This window comes from Scyliorhinus torazame, chromosome 5, assembly GCF_047496885.1.
Source record: "Scyliorhinus torazame isolate Kashiwa2021f chromosome 5, sScyTor2.1, whole genome shotgun sequence".
In the NCBI taxonomy this organism is placed as follows: domain Eukaryota; kingdom Metazoa; phylum Chordata; class Chondrichthyes; order Carcharhiniformes; family Scyliorhinidae; genus Scyliorhinus; species Scyliorhinus torazame.
In genome coordinates this window covers 161,529,807-161,552,494 of record NC_092711.1, presented here as the reverse complement: position 1 = coordinate 161,552,494, position 22,688 = coordinate 161,529,807, and the positions used below count along the sequence as shown (strand labels likewise).

Sequence of the window (22,688 nt, the reverse complement as noted above, 5' to 3'; positions counted from 1 at the left end):
ACGTCAGACCCACACTGCCCGTTTTTCAATCCAATTTATTTAAAGGTCCTAGAAGCCTGACTCCAGCCTTAAATGTTGTTCTGATCCTGTCAGTAACATTGTTTTGGAACTCACTAGTACCACCACATAGGCAGTCATCAACATGCATCATAAAGTTGCCCGAGAGTTTCCTGCCATGGTACCAATAAAGCATGGCAGCTTCTGCCTTCAGGTAGAGACAACCCGACTTGAACAAAACTGATCTAACTGAGAAGCGCAAATGCAGCTTTTATGTTTCTTGACTGAAAGTTCCGGGAAAATGTCACGAAAAGGGCCAAAGAAATTTCAAAATTACCTTTCCCACTGTGGGCGAGTCCACTCTGACCTCTTTATCTCCCAAAGCTTCTTCAAATCCCCGCGCCACTAACCTCACCTTGGGCCTTATAAGCGCCATCCGGTTGGACCTTTTCTGTGCAGATCCATTGATGTGATGATGCTGGCTGACCCCGATCTGGGACCTCTGAACACACGCCAAACTCTGTCCAACTGCCAAATCTTGCTGTTTCACCTCCCGTACGGCTTTATCCCCTCATTTTTCAGCAGCTACAAAACCCTCTCGGTCACGGGGACTTCAGTATCGCCCCCAAACACATCCTTGGTGTAAAAACGACAATTCCCTGCCTGAAATGTTCCAATTATTGAAATTACATTGAATGAATGTCAAAGAAACAGACCAGAAACAGATCCCTGAGGTTCTGAGGTGTCCCCAGTGGTCAGTCAGACTGAACTAAACACGGGTGGTATAAAACAAACAATACTGTATCTGCTGTCCACTCACCCCGGTATCTGCTTTCCACGGGGACTTTCCTTTAATCAGAGCCGTCAGTGGATCCTGTTCCTGACACCAGACTGTTGTGGGACAAATGTCACTCGGAGTCCAGAGTTGGTCAAAGTTTGGGAATCTTTATTACAAACATGCAGGGAATGCTTCAGCGAACCGAAGCATCTCTGGGAGTAGTTACAATAACACACGTTTATACACAGTACAGTTGCAGCTGTTTTGTCTGTAAGTTAGTGGGAAAGTACAGGACGTCAAGGAAACAACTCGAAAACAGCTCACTTATTGGCTATAGTGACTTCATCTCTCACACAATACATCTCGGGAAACAATAGCCAGACCAGTAATCCAGAGACCCAGGGTAATGCAAGAGGGATCCAGGTTCGGCAGGTGGTGAAATTTAAATTAATTATAAATCTGGAATTAAAAGTCATCGCTGACCATGAAAGCATTGTCGATAGTTGTAAAAACCCATCTGGTTTCTTTTAGATCCACCTGTAGTGGGGGAATAACACTATTTACTATCCAGGATAAAATAAATGTACTTCAGCCTTTGTGGATCATTCCAGTGGAAATGTGCTCCCACCCAGGCTCAAAGAGCATCAGCCCACTGGAAGCAAAATCGTGAGACCGGCCAGTCCAGCAGAAAGAAACCCTCCGACCCTCCCACTTCACCAAGTGTCAGAATGAACAAAGTTTGATTTGATTAAATTTATTCACGTGCACCGAGGTACAGTGAAACATATTGTTCTGTGTACAATACAGACAGATCATTTTGTACAAGAAAAAACATAGGACATATGACAAATACACATAAATACAGAGACATCGGGTGAAGCATATGGAGTGTCGTGCTACTCAGTAGAGAAGATGTGTGGAGAGATCAGTTCAGTCCATAAGAGGGTCATTCTGGAGTCTGGTAACAGCGGAAAGAAGCTGTTTTGAATCTGTTATTACGTGTTCTCAGACTTTTGTATCTCCTGCCCAACGGAAGAGATTGGAAAAGAGAATAACCTCGGTGGGAGGGTCTTTGATTTTGCTGCCGACTTTCCCACAGCAGCGGGAGGTGTGGACAGAGTCAATGGATGGGAGGTGGGTTTGTGTGAGGGACTGGGCTGTGTTCACAACTCTCTGTAGTTTCTTACAGTCTTGGGCTGAGCAGTTGCCATACTGAGTGTCATGGGAGTGGCCCTTTAAGAAATGTTTTTGTCTTATCACATGGCTTCAGTGATGTCATTGTGTGGGTGGAGCTGGGCTGTGGCTCTGGGAGTTGGTTTTACTTCCGCTTTGGTTTGGGGCTGTTTTGTGGCTCTGAGTCTTTTGCTTTCGTTTTCACATTTTTGGCTGCTGTACTCAGAAAGAGGAGTATTTTGGCCTCTCTCTCTATCTTCATTTTAAAAGCTGTTTCCAGACTGCTTGATAACTTGAAAAGAAATAATTGCTTTCTGGAAGGAATTTAAACCTACTGTTTTGGAAAGGAAACAAGAGCATCCATACCAGGTCTTGAGTGCTGTGCGCTGGACCACACCTTTGAACAGGAGGTACTGGTTTATGGGACCTTGTTATTAAATTGGAACAGTTAAAGGGGGGAATTCATTCAGGGTTATACATAGATTACTGTAGCTGTGTGGGGTATTTATGTTTGTAATTGAGAAAAATGCTTACTGTGTGTGTTTATAAAAATGTTAACTAAATTCGTAGAATAAAGCTTGTTTTGATTAAAAGTGGTTAAGGCCTCTGTTGAATAACCCCTGAAAGGCAGGCCCTTGTGCTTATCGGAACCAAAATCAATAAACAATTGTAGGTCAGGTGAACTCCATGATATACTTTGGAGTTTTCTAAACCCTGGCCCATAACACAAGCGGTGATGCAGCCAGATAAGATGTTTTCTATGGTGTTCCTGTAAAAATTGGTAAAGGTCAATGGTAATAATCTTCATAATTGTCACAAGTAGACTTACATTAACGCTGTAATGAAGTTACTGTGAAAATTCCCTAGTCGCCACACTCTGGCGCCTGTTCGGGTTCACTGAGGGAGAATTCAGAATGTCCAATTCACCTAACAAGCATGTCTTTCGGGACTTGTGGGAGGAAACCGGAGCACCCGGAGGAAACCCATGCAGACACGGGGAGAACATGCATACTCCACACAGACAATGACCCAAGCGGGAATCAAACCTGGGACGCGGGCGCTGTGAAGCAACAATGCTAACCACAGTGTTACCGTGCCGCCCATGTGGCAATCAGTGTGGGCATGCTGAATTTCCTTAGTTTCCTGAGGAAGTATATGTTTCTTGGTCGTAGCGTTGATGTGGGTGGACCAGGACAGAATGCAGGTGATGGGCACACCTCGGAATTTGAAGCTGCTAACCATCTACACCTCGCCCCATTAATGCAGACAGGGGTGTGTACGATACTTCGCTTCCTGAAGTCAATGACCAGCTCCTTAATTTTGCTGATATTGAGGGAGAGATTGTTGTTATTACACCATGCCACTAGGTTCTCTATCTCCTTTGTGGACTCTGACTCATCGTTGTTTGATATCCAACTCATTACGGTCGTGTCATCAGCAAACTTGTAGATGGAGCGGGAGCAGATTTTGCCACACAGTCGTGTGTGTATAACAAGTGTAGTAGGGGGCTAAGTACGCAGCCTTGTGGGGCCCCGGTTTTGAGGACTATCATGGAGGAAGTATTCGAGATCCGAACCACTACGGTCGTGTCATCAGCAAACATGTGGATGGATTTGGAGCCAAATTTTACCATGCAGTCTTGTGTGTGTATAGGCAGTGCAGCCTTGCGGGGCTCCTGAAGTGAGAACTATCGTGGAGGAGGTGTTGTTGTTTATCTTTGCTGATTGTGGTCTATAGGTCAGAAAGTTGAGGATCCAGTTGCAGACGGAGGAGCCGAGTCCTTGGTTTTGGAGTTTTGATATGAGCTTGGCTGGGATTATGGTGTTGAAGGCGGAGCTGTAATTAATGAATGGAGTCTGACGTAGGAGTCCTTGGTGTCGAGATGCTTCAGGGGCGAGTATAGGGCCAGGGAGATGGCATCTTACGTGGACCGGTTGTGGCGGTATGCGAATTGCAGTAGATCAAGGAATGCTGCGAGTATGGAGTTGATGTTCAACATCTCGAAGCAATTCATAATGATCGATGTCAAGGCCACCGGATGATAGTCATTGAGGCACGTTGCCCGATTCTTCTTTGGCACCGGTATGATGGTGGTCTTCTTGAAGCAGATGGGAACCTTGGAACGGAGTAGGGAGAGGTTGAGGATTTCCGCAAACACACCTGCCAGTGGGTCAGCGGAGGATCTGGGTGCACGACCTGGGATCTCGTCAGGACCCATCGCTTTCCGAGGGTTCACTTTCAAGAAGGCCAATCTGATTTCAGAGACTGTGACGGTGGGTATGGATGTGTCCAAGGCTGCTGGGGCAGTTGACAACGGTTTGTTGGTTTACTGCTCGAAACAAGCATCGAATACATTGAGTTTGTCGGGAAGGTGTGCGCTGTTGCTGAAGATTCTACTCGGCTTTGCTTTGTAGCCCATTATGTTGTTTGAGCCTTGCCACAACCGACGAGAGTCCCTGTCGTTAGTCTGCGACTTTAGATTAGTTTGCTATTGTCACTTGGAGTCCCTGTTGGCTTTGCGGAGGTCATATATAGATTTCTTGAATAGGTCAGGGTTGCCTGCCTTGAACACCTTCAGTCGGGAGTGAATCTCCCAATTAAACCATGGATTCTGGTTGGGTAATGTACAGACTACCTTCTTTTGCACGCAATCTTCTACACATTTACTGATGAAGTCTGTGATGGTGCTGGCATACTAGTCTAGGTTGGCTGCTTGAGTTCTTGAATATGGATCAGTCCACTGACTCCAAGCAATCACGTAGGAGCTCTTCTGTAGCCTCAGACCAGCACTGCACGACCTTCTTAACCTGATTCTCCGCTTAAGTTTCTGCTTGTATGCCGGGAGAAGGAGCACCATCTTGTGGTCCAATTTTCTGAAGTGCGGTCCGGGGATGGATCATCAGGGCCCTTGATGTTTGTGTAGCAGTGGTCAAGGATGATGGGGCCCTTGTCGGGACAGGAGATGTGTTGATGGAATTTTGGTAGTACACTCTTGAGGTTGGCCTGGTTAAAGTCTCCGGCCACGATGAACAAGGCCTCCGGGTATTCTGTTTCATTGTTATTTATAGCGGTGTACAATTCATCAAGCACCTTCTTCACTTCCGCCTGGGGTGGGATGTAGACCACCGTGATGATGGCAGAAGTGAACTCCATAGAAGGTAGTATGGACCGTACTTCACAGTCGGGTATTCCAGGTCCGGGGACCAGTAGTTTGCCAGGGTCGCCACGTCCGAGCACCAGGAGGGGTTGACGAGGAGGCAAACCCCTCCACCCACTCCAGGTTCAGTCCTGGATGTGATTAACAGCAGGAATAACAGCAGAATCTAACCCGTCATCGCTTGTGAACCCTTTGGTGTCTGAGCATGTTGGACGACTGAGTGAATCCCTCCCCACAGTGAGAGCAGGTGAATGGCCTCTCCCTGGTGTGAACTCGCTGGTGTCTCAGCAATATGGATGATGTTTGAAACCTCTTTGCGCAGTGAGAGCAGCTGAACCGTCTCTCCTCAGAGTGAATGCACTGGTGGGACATCAGTAGCTGTAAGCTTTTGAAACCCATCCTGCAGTCAGAGCATTTAAAGGGCCTGCTCTTGGTGTGAGTGACATTGTGGCTACGCAGGCCAGATAATTGAGCAAATCCCTTATCACACACAGAGCAGATGAACGGCTTCTCCCCGGTGTGAAGTCGCTGGTGTGTCTGCAGGTTGGATAACTGAGTGAATCCCTTATCACACACAGAGCAGACGAATGGCCTCTCCCCGCTGTGAGCGCTCTGGTGTCTCTTCAGGTGGTGTAACCGAATGAATGCCTTATCACACACAGTGCAGGTGAATGGCCTCTCCCCGGTGTGAACTCGCTGGTGGCTCTCCAGATGGGATAACTGAGTGAATCCCTTCCCACACACAGTGCAGGTGAATGGCTTCTCCCTGGTGTGAAATCGCTGGTGTCTCTGCAGGTTGGATAACAGAGCAAATCCCTTATCACACACAGTGCAGATGAATGGCCCCTCCTTGGTGTGGACTCTCTGGTGGCTCTGCAGGCTGGATAACCGAGTGAATTCCTTCCCACAGTCAGAGCAGGTGAATGGCCTCTCCCCAGTGTGAACTCGTTCGTGTCTCCGCAGGTGGCCAATGTCAGTGAATCCCTTTTCACACTGTGAGCAGGTGAAAGGCCTCTCCCCAGTGTGACTGCGTTGATGCCTTGCCAGCTCGTGTGGGGCTCTAAATCCCTTCCCACACACAGAGCAGGTGAATGGCCTCTCTCCAGTGTGACTGCGTTGATGCCATTCCAGCCCGGAGGGGCCTTTGAATCCCTTCCCACAGTCCTCACATTTCCATGGCTTCTCCATGGTCCGGGTGATCTTGTGTCTCACCACGTTGGATGATCAGTTGAAGCCTCGTCCACACACAGAACACCTATACAGTTTCTCCCTGCTGTGAATGGTGTAGTATTTTGTCAGGCTGTGTCACTGGTTAAAGCTTTTTCCACAGTCAGTGCTCTGGAACAGTCTCACACGGGTGTGTGTGTGTGTCTCAGTGCTTTTCCAGACACTGATGTTTAAAATCTCTTGAAGCAGACAGAATAAGCAAACATTCCTCCTTCTGGATTCAAAGGCCGATGATATTCGGTTCCCAAGAATTGAGTGACTCAGTCAGTTCTTGACGTGATATTTAGTTTGAGATATCCACCTCAAACTCCTCTCATTCTAGCTTCCTGCAAAAAGATTTTACAAAAATCATCATTGTCAGTACAGGCTAGAAATTCAGAACAGACAATTCTAGATTATATTGAACATTATTTGCTCTCTCTCTTTCCCTCAAATGCTTTAAATTTCCATTCCACACACTCTCCTCCATTCTCATTCTGCTGTATCTAATATTCACCCTCCCAATTCTCCTGAAGGTGCTGATTCAGGCTGATTGACAGATCCAAGCTCCCTGCTTCCTGTCCTGGACACAGAGACCTGAAAATCTTCATGCAGGCTGCCAGACAGATATATATCTATATTACTGGATGAAAAATGTGTGTAATATACAGATTGAATTCACTTCCTTTCCCTCCCAATACTCGTGAAGGTGCTGATTGATGCTGATCAACAATCTAAACTCATTACAACCTGTACAAGAGTAGAAAATCTACATCTAAGTATATTTACTGATTAGAGATGGGGTGATTCTGAGGAAGAATTTTATTTAGTCATGGAGTGGTCATGACAGGGAACTCACTGCCCACAAGGGTTGTGGAAGTCCAGATGATCAATAATTCAAAATAAAATAGGATGGTCACTTGAAGAAAATAAACTTGCAGGGGAACAGGGATATCGAGGGGGAATGGGACTGACTGGATTGCTGTACAGAGAGTCAGTATTGACTTGAGTTACCAAATGGATTCGGTCGGTGCTGCAATGACTATGACTGGAAACACACCTCTTCATTCACCTGAGGAAGGAGCAGCGCTCCGAAAGTTAGTGACATCGAAACAAACCTGTTGGACTTTAACCTGTTGTAAAACTTCTTACTACGACCATCCTTTGTGCCAGGTATGACTCCAACCAACAGAGAGTTTTCCCCGATTCCCACTGACTCGTTTACCTGAGGCTCCTTGATGCCATACTCGGTCAAATGCTGCCTTGATGTCAAGGGTAGTGACTCTCACATCACCTCTGGCATTCAGGTCTTTTGTCCATGATTGAACCAAGGCTGTAATGAGGTCAGGAGCTGAGTGACCCTGGTGGGACCTAAACTGAGCGTCCGTGAGCAGGTTTTGCTGAGTACCACTTGATAGCGCTGTTAATGATTCCTTCCATCACTTTGCTGATGATGAAGAGTATTCTGAAAGGGAAGTCATTGGCTGGGTTTGATTTACCTGTTTACTGTTCCCTTTAATGTCAGCCATCTCCTGGGGAAATCAGCCCTTTAATTGTGAACATTGGGAAAGAGACCATCATTTTAGCCAGACAAATAAATGTGTCAAGCTGAGGGCGCAAAGGACATCAATGTCTTTAAGGCAGACAGAGAGAGAGAGACCTGGGCCAAGCTTTCCAGAGTCTGTACCCTCCCTGGATTCACTTCCTTTCCCGTCAGTTGCTGCAAGTCACCAATTGAAGGTCAGAATGTGACAATAGATGGAAAGAGGGAGAAAATAAAGTGTTTTACTCACAGATGTTGGAGAATGGAGTCTGTGTGCAGCTCAAGCTCATTCAGGGTTGGAAGTACAACAGCTTTGCTCGGCAGAAACCTCCATGTCCAACTTCCGCATTGAGACAATGGGGGAGCTCTGATTGGCCGAGGAGCAGAGTCCTTCCGGTTATTCAATCTTCCTATTGGTCAACACCTCAGCAGTAAGGTGAGCGGAAGTGAGCTCCCCTTCACATGCGCAGCTTCCCTTTTCCCTTGGACATGCGCAGTCCCGGGTCAGGGCAGATCACAGACGGCTGGAACTGTCAGCCGGTTGCTTGGAAACCTTGTCTCGAGGATGTGTGGTGGAAGGGGATCAATGGGTGGGGGCGGGGCTCCCGTGTCCGCGCGCTGGGCAGTGACGTCACCGCGGAGCGGATGTATTCTTATTGGCTGATTTAGAGGACGAGTTCCTTTGTGATGTCGCTATGTGGAGGTTCGAGAATGGGTTTCAGACTAAAATTTCCTCCTTCAGTGAGAAGTCTTACAACACCAGGTTAAAGCTCAACAGGTTTGTTTCAAACACGAGCTTTCGGAGCACAGCTCCTTCCTCAGGTGAATGAAGGAGCAGTGCTCCGAAAACTCGTGTTTGAAACAAACCTGTTGGACTTTAACCTGGTGTTGTAAGACTTCTTACTGTGCTCACCCCAGTCCAATGCCGGCGTCTCCACATCATTTCATATGTTCATAAGATATAGGAGCAGAATTAGGCCATTTGGCCCATCGAGTCTGCTCCGCCATTCGATCATCGCTGATCTCATCCTGGCCTTAACTCCACCGTCCTGCCAGTTCTCCATAACCCATCAACCTAATTAAAAATCTGTCTAACTCCTCCCTAAATTTACTCACTGTCCCAGGTCTACCGCACTCTGGGGTAGTGAATTGCACAGATTCACAGCCCTTGGGAGAAGCAGTTTCTCCTCAACTCTTGTTTTGAATTTGCTACCTCTTTTTTTCAATAATCTTTATTGTCACAAGTAGACTTACATTAACACTGCAATGAAGTTACTCTGAAAAGCCCCCCCACCCCCAGTCGCCACATTTTGGCGCCTGTTCGGGCACACTGAGGAAGAATTCAGAATGTCCAAATTATCTGAAAGCACGTCTTTCGGGGCACGTGGGAGGAAACTGAAGCGTCCGGTGAAATCATAGAATTTACAGTTCAGAAGGAGGGCATTCAGCCCATCGAGTCTACACCAGCCCCTGGAAAGAGCACCCCACCCCAGCCCACGCCCAACCCCAGCCCCGTAACCCAGTAAACCCACCTAACCTTTTTGGACAAGAAGGGCAATTTATCATTGCCAATCTACATTTTATCATGGCCAATCCACCTAACCTGCACATCTTTGGACTGTGGGAGGAAACCGGAGCACCCATACAAAACCTACGCAGACATGGGGAGAACGTGCAGACTCTACACAGCCAGTAACCCAAGCCGGAATCAAACCTGGGACCCTGGAGATGTGAAGCAACTGTGCTCACCACTGTGCTACCATGCTGCCCATCTTACCCTAAGAATATTACCTCTCGTTCTAGAATGCCTGAAAGACGTGCTGTTAGGTGAATTGAACATTCTGAATTCTTCTTCTGTGTACCCTAACGGGCGCCGGAATGTGGCGACGAAGGGAGAATTACAGTAACTTCATTGCCATGTTTTTAAAAAAATTTAAAGTACCCAATTCATTTTTTCCAATTAAGGGGTAATTTAGCTTGGCCAATCCACCTGGGCTGCACATCTTTGGGTTGTGGGGGCAAAACCCACACAAACAAGGGGAGAATGTGCAAACTCTGCATGGTCAGTGACCCAGATCCTGGATCGAACCTGGGACCTCGGCCCCATGAGGCGGCAGTGCGAATCACTGTGCCACCGTGCTGCCCCATTGCGGTGTTAATGTAAGCCTTCTTGTGACAAAAATGAAGATTATTATTATTAAGAGGTAATAGCCTCTCCAAGGCAGCCTTCAGGACGTGCGACAATGCAGAATCGCCAAGCAGAAACATACAGCCAAGTTCTGCACACATGAGTACAGCCTCAAGGGGGACCTTGGATTAATGTCGCATTACATTCACCCTCCCACCATCTGGCCTGGGCTTGCGAAATCCTACCAACTATCCCTGCTTGAGACAATTCACACCTCTTCAACCTGCGATTATCCCTCTCTCCAGTCACTCTGTCTGGACCTGTAAAGACTTAATTAACTGCAAAGACTCGCATTCAAAAGTATCGTCTTGCATCATTGACTTTATCTACATATATGTTTCTGGAACCCATCTCTTCATTCGCCTGAGGAAGGAGCTGTGCTCCGAATGCTGGTGATTCGAAACAAACCTGTTGGACTTTAACCTGGTGTTGTCAGACTTCTTACTGTGCTCACCCCTGTCCAACGCCGACATTGCCACATTAAAGTAAAAGGGCAAAGAGGGCAACGTGGTGGCACAGTGGTTAGCATTGTTGCCTACGGCGCTGAAGACCCGGGTTTGAATCTCGGCCCTGGGTCACTGTCCGTGTGGAGTTTGCACATTCTCCCCGTGTCTGCGTGGGTTTCGCCCCCACAACCCAAAAGATGTGCAGGATAGGTTGATTGGCCACGCTAAATTGCCCCTTAGTTGGAAAAAATAATTGGGTATTCTTAAAAAAAAATTTTAAAGTAAAAGGGCAAAGTGGCTGCACGGTGGCGCAGTGGTCCCAGGTTCAAACCCGGCCCTGGGTCACTGTCCGTGTGGAGTTTGCACATTCTCCCCGTGTTTGCGTGGGTTTCACCCCCACAACCCAAAGATGTGCAGAGTAGGTGAATTGGCAATGCTAAATTGCCCCTTAATTGGAAAAAATAAATTGGGTACTCTAAAAAAAATGTTTTAAGTAAAAGGGCAAAGATGTTTATAGTTTAAGAGATACATTCCTAATAAAAATAATGTGTAGGCATTGTTGCTTCTAGTTTTTTTGCAGTAAAAGTCATAAAACATGAAGTTTTTGCCTTATGAGTCTTCAATTTGTTCACTGGGTTTAGAATTTATCTTTTAAAGTTACTGATCTTTTCAGAAATCTTACACAGTTGATTTAGAGCTACAAGTTTCAACTTCCCATAATGCCTCAGGCAACTTCTGTCTCTCTATTGCTCATGTCATGACAGCCCAGCAACAGAGCTGAGGGCTGGAGATGCCGTCACTCCTCGTAGGAGCTGGAATCAGTAGAAAGAAGAACCATAGTTTCTGGTTGAGCTTTGCGTTAGCTGTCTGACCATGATGACCATATATAAATAGCTAACCAGGTAATATGTTGTGATGAGGATTTAGAAACAGACCCTGGGTAGACGAGTTCACTGAAGCTGTGGGCTTATCAGCTGTACAGTGACACCAGGCATCCAACAGCCAGTGAGACCTGTAATATTGGACACTGGGTTTAACCCTGTTCTGTATTAAACAGACCTATCTGATACTGGGGGTGATATAGATAATCTGACCCTTAATTAATTCAATTCCAAAAGTGAATAACATTGATTCAAGTACAGTGAGTACTCTGTTAATCTGTGAACAAAGTGGTGTCAGTTCATGCAAATCTGTCTTATTTCATTACTTATTTTTGTTACTGACTAGGGTCTCTCCCATTCTCCTCTCACCTCTCTGTCTCTGGTGCCTCGCTCTCCCTCTGTCTCTCTCAGCTGCCTCTCACTCTGTTATTAGTGCCTCGGAAGACAGGTGGGATAGTTTCCTTTGGTAGCCAAGGGCCAAGAATATAAGAACAGGGAGATTGTGCTGGAACTGTATAAAACACCAGTTAGACCACAGCCGGAGCACTGTGGACAGTTCTGGTCACGACATTACAGGAAGGATGTGATCACTCGAGAGAGGCTGCAGAGGGGATTTATGATGATGTTACCCAGGATGGAGAATTTTAACTATGAGGAAAGATTGGAGAGGCTGGGGTTGTTCTCATTGGAACAGAGGAGGCTGAGGGGAGATTGAATTGAGTTGTGTGTAATTCTGAGGGGCTCACATAGAGTGAATATTTCCATCAGCAGAGCCGAACCCCTGCAGTCAAACATGAAGTCGCTGGTGTGTCAGAAAGTGGGATGAGTGAGTGACTCTCTATCCGCACAGAGAACATGGAAACAGCAGCTCCCCAGTTTCAACTCGCTGGTGTGTCAACAGGCTGGCGGATTGGCTGAATTCCATCCCACTCCTGGAACATTTTTCAATGTCCACTCCCCAGTGCCAGCAGGCTGCCTGACTGAGAGAGCCTGTCGTTAATATGTTGATGGTGGTGTCATATTGATATTGTTCATTCCGGGGACTTCCGGTGACAACATAGGTGGATGGCACGCGTTAGGTGGCTCCTGCGAGAATCTCGGATTTTTGGACATTTATGTCCAGTTTAGGGACAGTTTTTAGATGAGTTGTTGAGGGAAGTCATAAGGAGGCTGACGAATGTCGAAGTCCGAGAGGAAAGGTGCTGGAAAAAAGGGGGTGAGCGAAAGTGCGCCGGCGAGTGCTGCTGTGAGTCCTGCAGGAAGGAAGATGGCCGGGGCTGGGTCATCGGGTGGGGCCGCTCCCCTCACCGGGGAAACTCTGACCGAGGTGATGTCAGAGCTTCAGACATAAGTAGATATTACCCCTTTGAACTGAATTGGCCACATTCCTCTTGGAGGTCTGTTCTATTCTCTGAGCCATCACCCATTTGTCCCGACCAATCCTCGGTCGTCGCTGAAACGGAATCTTCGATGCTTGGTTCTTATACTCCTTCTGACCAGTGTCCCAGACAGGTCAATTTTACTCTACTTCGAACTGTTGAATGACATCTTTCTTCTAACCATAGATCCATTCTTCAGACATTGTAGTTAAAGGTGTCAACTCAGGTTCTGCTCGGCATTTCACCATCTTTTCCATCAGTGCATTGCAGACTCTAAATAGGTCACCAGTCAAAAGGTACCAGGCCTCATTTCAAATTGACCAAAAGCTTCCCATCATGGCTGCAATCAGTCATTTTAGCACAAACAGGGTCTTATCGCTACAGTGGAGTTGGAAAGGCTGTTTGCCAAGCATTTAAAGGTGCTTCGGAGGGGGATGACAGCTTCACTTTAGAGTGGGTGAAGGAGGCGATTGCCCTGGTAAAGACAGCAGAGATGAAGACGTCTGTTGAAGTGCGGGAGCAAGGACAGAAGTTGAAGAGGGTGGAGGAGACACTGTCGCAACACAGTGACCAGTTCACCTCGATGGGTGAGGAGCTGTGGAGGGTGACGGAGGTCAACAAAAGGCTCAGAGCTAAGGTAGGGGACCTGCAGAACTGGTCAAGGAGGCAATTTTTGGGAATGGTGGGCCTGCTTGAGGGGCGGAGGGCCTGAGGCCAACCGAGTACTTTGCAAAGATTTTTGCTGTGTTGATGGGGGAGGGGGGAGAACCCTCCGCTCTGAGTGGGACAGGTCACATTGGTCACTCAGGCTAAAGTCTGGAGTGAATGAGTCACCAAGGGCGGTTACAGTCTGCTTCCACAGCTACCACGTGAAGGAGAAGGTTTTGAGCTAGGCACCCGAGCAATGCCATGTAGGCACCCTGGCAGTGCCACCCAGGTGCCAGCCTGGCACCCTGGAGTTCCCAGGTAGCACTGTCAGGTTGGCAGGGGTATTGCCAGGGTACCACACGGGCAGTGCCAAGGTGTCAGGCTGGCATTTTGCTCGCACCGGGGATCAAGCCTGGGGGTGCACTGCCCATGTGCGGTGGTATGGGGAGGCCCGAGGAACCCTTATAGGTGAGTTGGGACATTGGGGGTTCCAGGAGTCAAGTCAGGTGGTCAAGAGCTCGGGACACCATTTAAAAATGGCATCCCAATATCATCCTGCACTGAGGAGATCCTTAGTGCAGGAATAATGCTAAGTGCAGCCTCGGGTGGCATTCCCCACCAGAGCAGTAAAAGAGCAGAATGCCATTAGTTAGCGGATATTAAGTGGGAAGGTGTTGGTAGATGCAGATACCAAGATCTGACGGAGTAGTTGACGAGAAGGGGGTGGCCTTTGGACGGGTGAAGGGGACATTGGACGGCAGCAGAGTGAGATTTGGAGTGGTCTACTCAGCAAAGCTGAGAGTCACTCATAACTCGAAGGACTTTTATTTTGAGATGGCGGATGCGTTCGTTAAGGCTGAAGGACTGAGACTGAGATGAGAGTTGGGACTTGGGCTTGGTTGGTGGGATGGGGATTGTGTTCTCTTATTGAGGGTTTTCTGTTTGATTGGGGTTTTGTTTCTGACTCTTGAATGGGGCGGGGGAGGGGGGGGATGGGGGTTGTGGTTTTTTTCCTTATGTGTGCGGTTCTGTATTGTTTCTTGGCTTCAAGGAGGTGGGTTTTGAGCACGTGGGGCTGGGTTACTGAGGAAGGGGTGGCGAGGAGGGGGCTCTGGCAGGGATTACCACACGAGGAAATGTAGGGTGATTAGTGAACGGGAGTGTGATGGGAGCCTGGTCAAACAGGTTTCAATGGACCTGGGAGTTGTGAATAGTGGGGGGAGGGGATCGATACTGGGTTAGGTGTTTACAAGAGGAAATGGATGGGAGGATTCTGGGAAGGGGTGAGGGGACTACCCACATGTTACTCCGCTCGCCCCCGTTCCATCCCAGTACCAGGCGTTTGGAGACTGGGCTCTGGATGAGTAATGGCGCCCGGGGCTCCCACAATCCGCCGCGCCCTGGAAACCGCATCCATCGGCTGATCGGGCCTGTGGCCCGGTACTGCGCATGTTCAAAGGAGAGGGAAACTGCGCATGTGCTGAAAGAACCCGCCTTCTGACTTCCGACTGAAATCTTGACCTTCACACAAACTGAAACCTCCTCCTGTATCAAACATCTGTGAGTAAAACACTTTCTTTTCTCCCTCTTTCCATTTCTTTTCTCATTCTCACCTTCAATTGGTCACTTGCAGCAACAGAAGGGAAAGGAAGTGAATCCAGGGAGGGTGCAGACTCTGCAAAGCTTGGCCCAGGTCTCTCTCTCGCTTAAAGACATTGCCATCCTTTGCTCCCTCAGCTTGACACAATTATTTGTCTGGCTAAAAGGATGGTTTCTTTCCCAATGTTCACAATTAAAGGGCTGCTTTCCCCAAGAGATAGTTGACATTTAAGGGGCAGTAAATTAATGTCGGACAGAGATATGTCTCGTGTTGTTATGGTACAGATTCTTTTTGGATTCTGGAATAAAGTATATTTATTAATATTTCTAGTATTGTAATATAGTACTGTAGCTATGTTATATATTTCCAGACATAGAATCTGAATTCTCTGTTCCGCTACACCCGTTTTCTGCTGTGGTGCACCCCCGCTGGCAGCGGGATGCTCTGTCCGGGCAGACGGCCAATGGGGTTTCCCATTGTGAGCACCCCCATGCCATTGGGTAACCCGCGGGCGTGAGTGCGCTGCCAGCTAAATGGAGGATCCCGCCCAGAGTCATTACGGCACAGAACAGGTCCATTCAGTAACTTGTCCATTCCGATTCAGTAGACTGATACAATCAGTACCATTTCCCCTTGATATTCCTGTTCCCCTGAAAGTTTATTTACTTCATGTACATATCTAATTTCCTTTTGAAATTGTTAATCATCTCTGCTACCGTCAGGGCGGCATAGTGGTTAGCACTGCTGCTTCACGGCGCCAAGGACCCGGGTCATTGACCGCATGAAGTTTGCACATTCCCCCCCATGTTGTGTGTGTCTCACCCCCACACCCAAAAAGATGTGCAGTGTAGGTAAATTGGCCATGCTAATTTGCCCCTTAATTGGAAAAAACTGGATACTCTGAATGTTTTTCATTTTTAAGATGTGGAGATGCCGGCGTTGGACTGGGGTGAGCACAGTAAGAAGTCTTACAACACCAGGTTAAAGTCCAACAGGTTTGTTTCGATGTCACTAGCTTTCGGAGCGCTGCTCCTTCCTCAGGTGAATGAAGAGGTATGTTCCAGAAACATATTTTTAAATCACTGCTACCATCAACTTCAGAGGCAGGCAGTTCTATGTTTCGTGCAGAAGTTCTCCCAAGTCGCTTTGTGTTGCAGCTTTCTGCAGTTTTTCATCATTTAAGTAATACTGTTCTTTTGTTCTCCCTTCCAAAATGAACTTCACAATTTCCCACATTATGCTCCATGTGGCAACTTTTTGTCCACTTGCTCAACCTCTCAATATCTCTTTGCAAACTGTTTATATCCCCCTTGCAACTTGCCTTTCCACCTATTTTTGTCTTCAAATTTGGGCACAGTACATTCACTTCCTTCCTCCAAGTCATTAATATAAATTGTACACAGTTGCGATCCCAGGACTGATCCCTGTGGAACCCCACTGGTTACAGGTCACCAACCTGAAAAAGAACCCCTTATCCCCACTCTCTGTTTCCTGCTCATTAGCCAATTCTCTATCCATGCCAACACCATGGGTTCTTATCTCATGCCTTAACGTTTTGAGATACCTTGTCAAAGGCCTTCTGGACGTTTAAATACAACACATCTACTGGTCCCCCTCTATCCACTCTGGTTGAGACTTCCTTGAAACACTCTGATAAATTAATCAGACACGGTTTCCCTTTCACAAAGCCATGCTGACTCTGCTTGATTAGATTATGATTTTCTCAATGTGCTGCTGTTACTTCCTAATAATTGATTCCAACATTTTTTCAATAATAAATGTTAGGCTATTCGTCCTAGAATGTCTCGTTGTTTTCCTCCCTCCCATTTTGAATTGGGGGGCTGTCACATTGGCAGTTTTCCAATCCTCTGGTACTTCTACAGAATCCAAGGATTTTGGGAAAATTACAATCAATGCACCCACTATCTCTGTAGCCATTTCTTTTAGGATCCTAGGATGCAGCCATCCAGGGGACTAATCTTATTCGATTAGTTTGTCCAATACAACTTCTCCAACGATGGTATTTAATTGCTTCCGCCATATTCTTTAGTATTAATGGGATATTCGAAGTATCTTCCACCGTAAAGACTGATGCAAAATATCTGTTTAACTCCTCTGCCATTTCCTTGTTCCCCATAACTGACACAGTGGCATGGAGGCACAGTGGTTAGTACTGTTGCTTCACAGCTCCAGGGACCCGGGTTCAATTCCCTGCTGGGGTCACTGTCTGTGCGGAGTCTGCACGTTCTCCCCAAAACTGAGTGGGTTTCCTCCGGGTGCTCCGGTTTCCTCCCACATGTCCCAAAAGACGTGCTTGTCAGTTGAATTGGACATTCTGAATTCTCCCTCCGTTACCTGAACAGGTGCCGGAGTGTGGCGACTAGCGGATTTTCACAGTAACTTCATTGCCGTGTTAATGTAAGCCTACTTGTGACAATAATAAAGATGATTATAATAAAGAATATTATTACGACCTCCCAAGATTTATTTTCTAAGGAGCCTCTGTGGAGTTGAGGTTTCAATCAGATCAGCCGGGAACTTATTGAATGGTGGAGCAGGTTTGAGGGGCCGAGTGGCCTACTCCTGCTCCTAATTTGTATGTTATCACATCCTTTATAATAGATTGTAGCATTTTCCCTCCTACTGATGTCAGGCTAATGGGTCTGTGGTTCCCCATTTTCTCTCTCTCCTTAAATAGTGGGGTTACATTTACCACCTTCCAATCTGCAGGAACCATTCCAGAATCTATAGAATTTTGAAAGATGACAACCAATGTATCCACTACAGCCGCCTCTGTCAACACTCTGGGATGGAGAGAAGCTTTTGGGGATTTATTAACTTTCAATCCCATTATGGGCAGCAGGGTAGCATTGTGGATAGCACAATTGCTTCACAGCTCCAGGGTCCCAGGTTCGATACCGGCTTGGGTCACTGTCTGTGCGGAGTCTGCACATCCTCCCCGTGTGTGCGTGGGTTTCCTCTGGGTGCTCCGGTTTCCTCCCACAGTCCAAACATGTGCGGGTGAGGTGGATTGGCCATGATAAATTGCCCTTGGTGTCCAAAATTGCCCTTAGTGTGGGGTGGGGTTACTGGGTTATGGGGATAGGTTGGAGGTGTTGACCTTGGGTAGTGTGCTCTTTCCAAGAGCCGGTGCAGATTCGATGGGCCGAATGGCCTCCTTCTGCACTGTAAATTCTAAGATAATCTATGATTTTCTCCAGTCCTGCTTTTTCACTAATACTAATCTCTTTCAGTTCCTCGTGTTCACTAGTCCCTTGGTTCTCTCGTGTTTTTGGGACAATTTCTGTATCTTCCTCTGTGAAGACAGACACACTGTTGTTTAGTTTCTCTGCCATTTCCTTATTACCCATTATAAACTCTCCTGCCTCTGCCTGGAATGGACCCTTTTGTCTTTGCTAATCTTTTCCAATAGGAACTTTTCCAGTTCTCCCCAATTTGCTCTCATATTCTATTTTCTCTTTATCAGATTCTTGGTCCTCCTTTGCTGAATTCTAAAACAAGTTCCCAATCCTCAGGCTCCCTACTATATTGTCCCCTCCATTGATCTAATGGAATCTTTAACTTTTCTTGTTCGCCACGATAGCTTCACTTTTGCTTCTGAAAGGAATCTATATTTTATGTAAATAAAATGCGAGTGGTTGCCTATCTATTGTCTATCGTCATACAAAGAACAACAAAGAACAAAGGACAGTACAGCACAGGAACAGGCCCTTCGGCCCACCAGGCCTGCTCGGATCATGATGTCTGTTTAAACTAAAACCTTCTGTGCTTCCAGGGTCTGTATCCGTCTATTCCCATCCTATTCATGGATTCGTCAAGATGCCTCTTAAAACGTCACTGTCGTACCTGCTTCCACCACCACCTCCGGCAGCGAGTTCCAGGCACTCACCACCCTCTGTGTAAAAAATGTCCCTCGCACATCTCCTCTAAACTTTGCCCCTCGCACCTTAAATCTATGTCACCTGGTAATTGACTTTTCCAACCTGGGAAAAAGCTTCTGACTATCCACTCTGTCCGTGCCACTCATAATTTTGTAAACTTTTATCAGGTCGTCCCTCAACTCCGTCGCTCTAGTGAAAACAATCCGAGTTTATCCAACCTCTCCTCATAGCTAATACCCTCCAGGCCAGACAACATCCTGGTAAACCTCCTCTGTACTCTCTCCAAAGCCTCCACATCCTTTTGGTAATGTGGTGACCAGAATTGTCAGCAATATTCCACGTGTGGCCTAACTAAGGTTCTGTACAGCTGCAGCATGACTTGCCAATTTTTATGCCCCGACCAATGAAGACAAGCATGCCGTCTGCCTTCTTAGCTCCTTATCCACCTGCGTTGCCACTTTCAGTGATATGTTTCTTGTAATTTCCCAATCTACCAGACAACTTACCCCTCATACCATGACAGTTTCCTTCTGCGAGAAACACCCAGATAAATTAGACAAAAGAACCCTGTAACCACCATAGCCCATCTTCATGGCAACATGGCTGCTTTGGGAACTAAATATCTTCCAACGTGCAAACACCTTTTCATTCTGTGCTCCTCGTCAAATTTGGAACCAGGTAATCGCAACTAGCCTCAAAAATGGTCAGCCCACCGGAGGCAGAGGTGTTAGACCGGCCAGTCCAGCAGAAAGAAACCCTCCAATCATCACCATTCACCAGATGTCAGAATGAACAAAATGCAGTCCTGGCTGTAAGTGAGAGCAGAAACAATAACAACGGAGCCAACATCTGTAATTTATTGTGAACTTGTTGGAGTCACAACAGGTGTGATGAATCACAAAACCCTTCCCCACATTGAGAGCAGATGAATGGTCTCTCCCCAGAATTAACTCGCTAGTGTCTCCGGAGTTGGGATGGTTCATTGAATGTCTCCCCTGCTCAGAGCAGGTGAATGGCTTCTTCCAGGTGTGAACTCGCTAGTGTTCCTGCAGTGTGTATGGATATCTGAATACCTTCTCTCACTAAGAGCAGGTTAACGCCTTCTCCCCTGTGTGAACTCGCTGGTGTCTCTGCAGGTGACATAACTGAGTGAATCCTTTTTCACACTGAGAGCAGGTGAACGGCCTCTCCTCAGTGTGAACTCGCTGATGTCTCCGCAGGTCCGATGATTGAGTGAATCCCTTCTCACACTGAGAGCAGGTGAACGGCCTCTCCTCAGTGTGAACTTGCTGATGTCTCCGCAGGTCGGATGATTGAGTGAATCCCTTCTCACACTGAGAGCAGGTGAATGGCCTCTCCCCAGTGTGAACTCGCTTGTGTGCCAGCAGGCTCGATGAAGTAGTGAATCCCTTATCACACTGAGAGCAGGTGAACGGCCTCTCCCCAGTGTGAACTCGCTGGTGTGTCAGCAGGCTGGATAACCGAGTAAATCCCTTTTCACATTGAGAGCAGGTGAATGGCCTCTCCTCAGTGTGAACTCGCTGATGTCTCCGCAGGTCCGATGATTGAGTGAATCCCTTCTCACACTGAGAGCAGATGAACGGCCTCTCCCCAGTGTGAACTCGCTGGTGGATCTGCAGGCTCGATGAAGTAGTGAATCCCTTCTCACACTGAGAGCAGGTGAATGGCCTCACCCCAGTGTGAACTCGCTGATGTATCCGCAGGGTGGATGAATCACCGAATCCCTTCTCACATTGAGAGCAGGTGAACGGCCTCTCCCCAGTGTGAACCCGCTGGTGTTTCTGCAGGGCGAATAACCGAATGAATCCCTTCTCACACACAGAGCAGGTGAACGGCCTCTCCCCAGTGTGACTGCGCCGATGAGCTTCCAGCAGAGATGGGGCCCTGAATCCCTTCCCACAATCGACACATTTCCACCGTTTCCCTAGGGTGTGCGTCTCCACGTGTCTCTCCAGGCTTGTCGATCAGTTGAAGCCTCGTCCACACACAGAACACGTGTAACGTCTCTCCCGCTGTGAATGGTGTGATGTTTTTTGAGGCTGCGTAACTGGTTAAAGTCTTTCCACAGTCAACGCTCTGGAACACTCTCACCCGGCTGTGTGTGTGTCTCGGGGCTTTTCCAGTCACACTGATGTTTTGAAGCCGACAGAAAAGACAAACATTTCTCCTTCTCGATTCAAAGTCCGGTGATATTCAGTGCCAAGGAATTGAGATACTCAGTCAGATTGACACATGACGTTTGAGATTTCTGTCTGTAATTCCTCCTCTTCTAATATCCTGTAAAAACAATTTATAAAAGTTACTTTTCTTCTCCTCATTTTGGAGAAGGTATCCTGAGGGGAACGACAGTCTGGCCGTGGGGTTAATCCTCCGGGTCCTCAGTCTTATTGAGGAATGTCCCCTTGGATCTATGGTGGTGGTGATTCTTTTGTATTTTTGTTATTATGGGAGGGTTTATGTGTTGTTGACTTTATCCTACTCTGGTACAGACGGGGCTTTTATCTGTGAAAGGAGCAGGTTGGGGAGACTTTGGTAAAGAGAGTTGGAGGAGGGGGTAATGGCGCACGTCCAATTGTGGCGTGAAAACCTGTTCCTGTCTCTCTGTCGCCTAACTAATGGCGGCAGTTAATCTGCAAATTTTCTCAGGGAATGTACGGGGCATCCATCACCCTATCAGAAGGAAAAAGAGCCTCTCCTTTCTGAAGGAGAAAGTCAATATAGTTTTATTACTGGAAACGCATCTGGATGATGAGGAACACTTTAAATTGAGGCGGGATTGGATGGGCAGATTTTATCACCTCTTTTTCATTGAGTCGCAGACTTGTGGCAAACCTTATTATACACTATCCAAGCAGTCAGGGTAACTCTGCCGATTACAATGTGCATGTCAATTTCCTTTGTGCCGGTCCCCCCCATCTCCAGTCCCTCCCATCCGCCCCCTTCACTCGTCGTTTCTGGGTTCTTTCCTGCGCCCTTCACTGTACAATGGGAGTTATCTGCTATTTACAAGTGGACGGTGCCCTCCCTTCCCCCTTCCACCCTGCGCACTCCCTGTCCTGTTTTAAACCTTCCCTTGGGGGTTCCTCTTCTTGTATTTTTGTTCTAGGCTCTCTGGTCTCTGTGTCAGTTGGTTTCTGGTTCTCCCTCCTTTTCCCAGTAGCCCCCACCCTCCCCCACTTTTCCTGCCTGCTCCGTGATCCCGTTGGCCCCCGTATGCCCACCTCCCTCCCCAGTGTTCCATTGGCCGCTGGCTTCAAACAGGTCCTGGAACAAGTTGGTGAATGGCCTCCACACTTTGTGGGAACCATCCTCTGACCCTCGGACGGTGAACTTGTTCTTCTCCAGGTGGAGAAATTCCGATAGGTCTGCCAGCCAGTGTGCAGCTGTGGGCGGTGCTGCTGATCACCAGCCGAGCAGGATTCTCCAGCGGCCGATGAGAGAAGCAAAGGCAAGGGCGTCGGTCCTCTTCCCCATGAATAGTTCTGGCTGGTCCAATACCCTGAAGACTGCCATTTGTGGGCACGGCTCCACGCTCATAACCATGGACATTGCGTCTAAATAGTCTGTGCAGAATTCGACAAGTCTGGGGCATACCCAGAACATGTGGGCACGGTTTACCAGGCCCCGTTGGCTCCATTCACATTTGTCCTCCATCTCCGGGAAGAACCTGCTCATTCGGGTTCTTGTCAGGTATGTTCTGTGCACAACATTCAACTGCATGAAGCTTCGCCTTGCGTAGGAGAAGGTGGAGTTGGTCCCGTTCAGTGCT

General features: G+C 47.6%; 1 protein-coding gene across 1 annotated transcript; it reads right to left on the bottom strand.

The window, feature by feature from the left end:
- Window positions 1-922: 922 nt before the first annotated feature.
- Window positions 923-8,267, bottom strand: LOC140420334 (uncharacterized). Its single transcript, XM_072504352.1, has 2 exons — window positions 8,105-8,267; window positions 923-6,658 (listed from the first exon to the last, which is right to left on the bottom strand). Exon 2 carries the CDS (start codon window positions 6,291-6,293, stop codon window positions 5,280-5,282), a length of 1,014 nt encoding a protein of 337 aa, XP_072360453.1. The 5' UTR covers window positions 6,294-6,658; window positions 8,105-8,267; the 3' UTR covers window positions 923-5,279.
- Window positions 8,268-22,688: the final 14,421 nt, after the last annotated feature.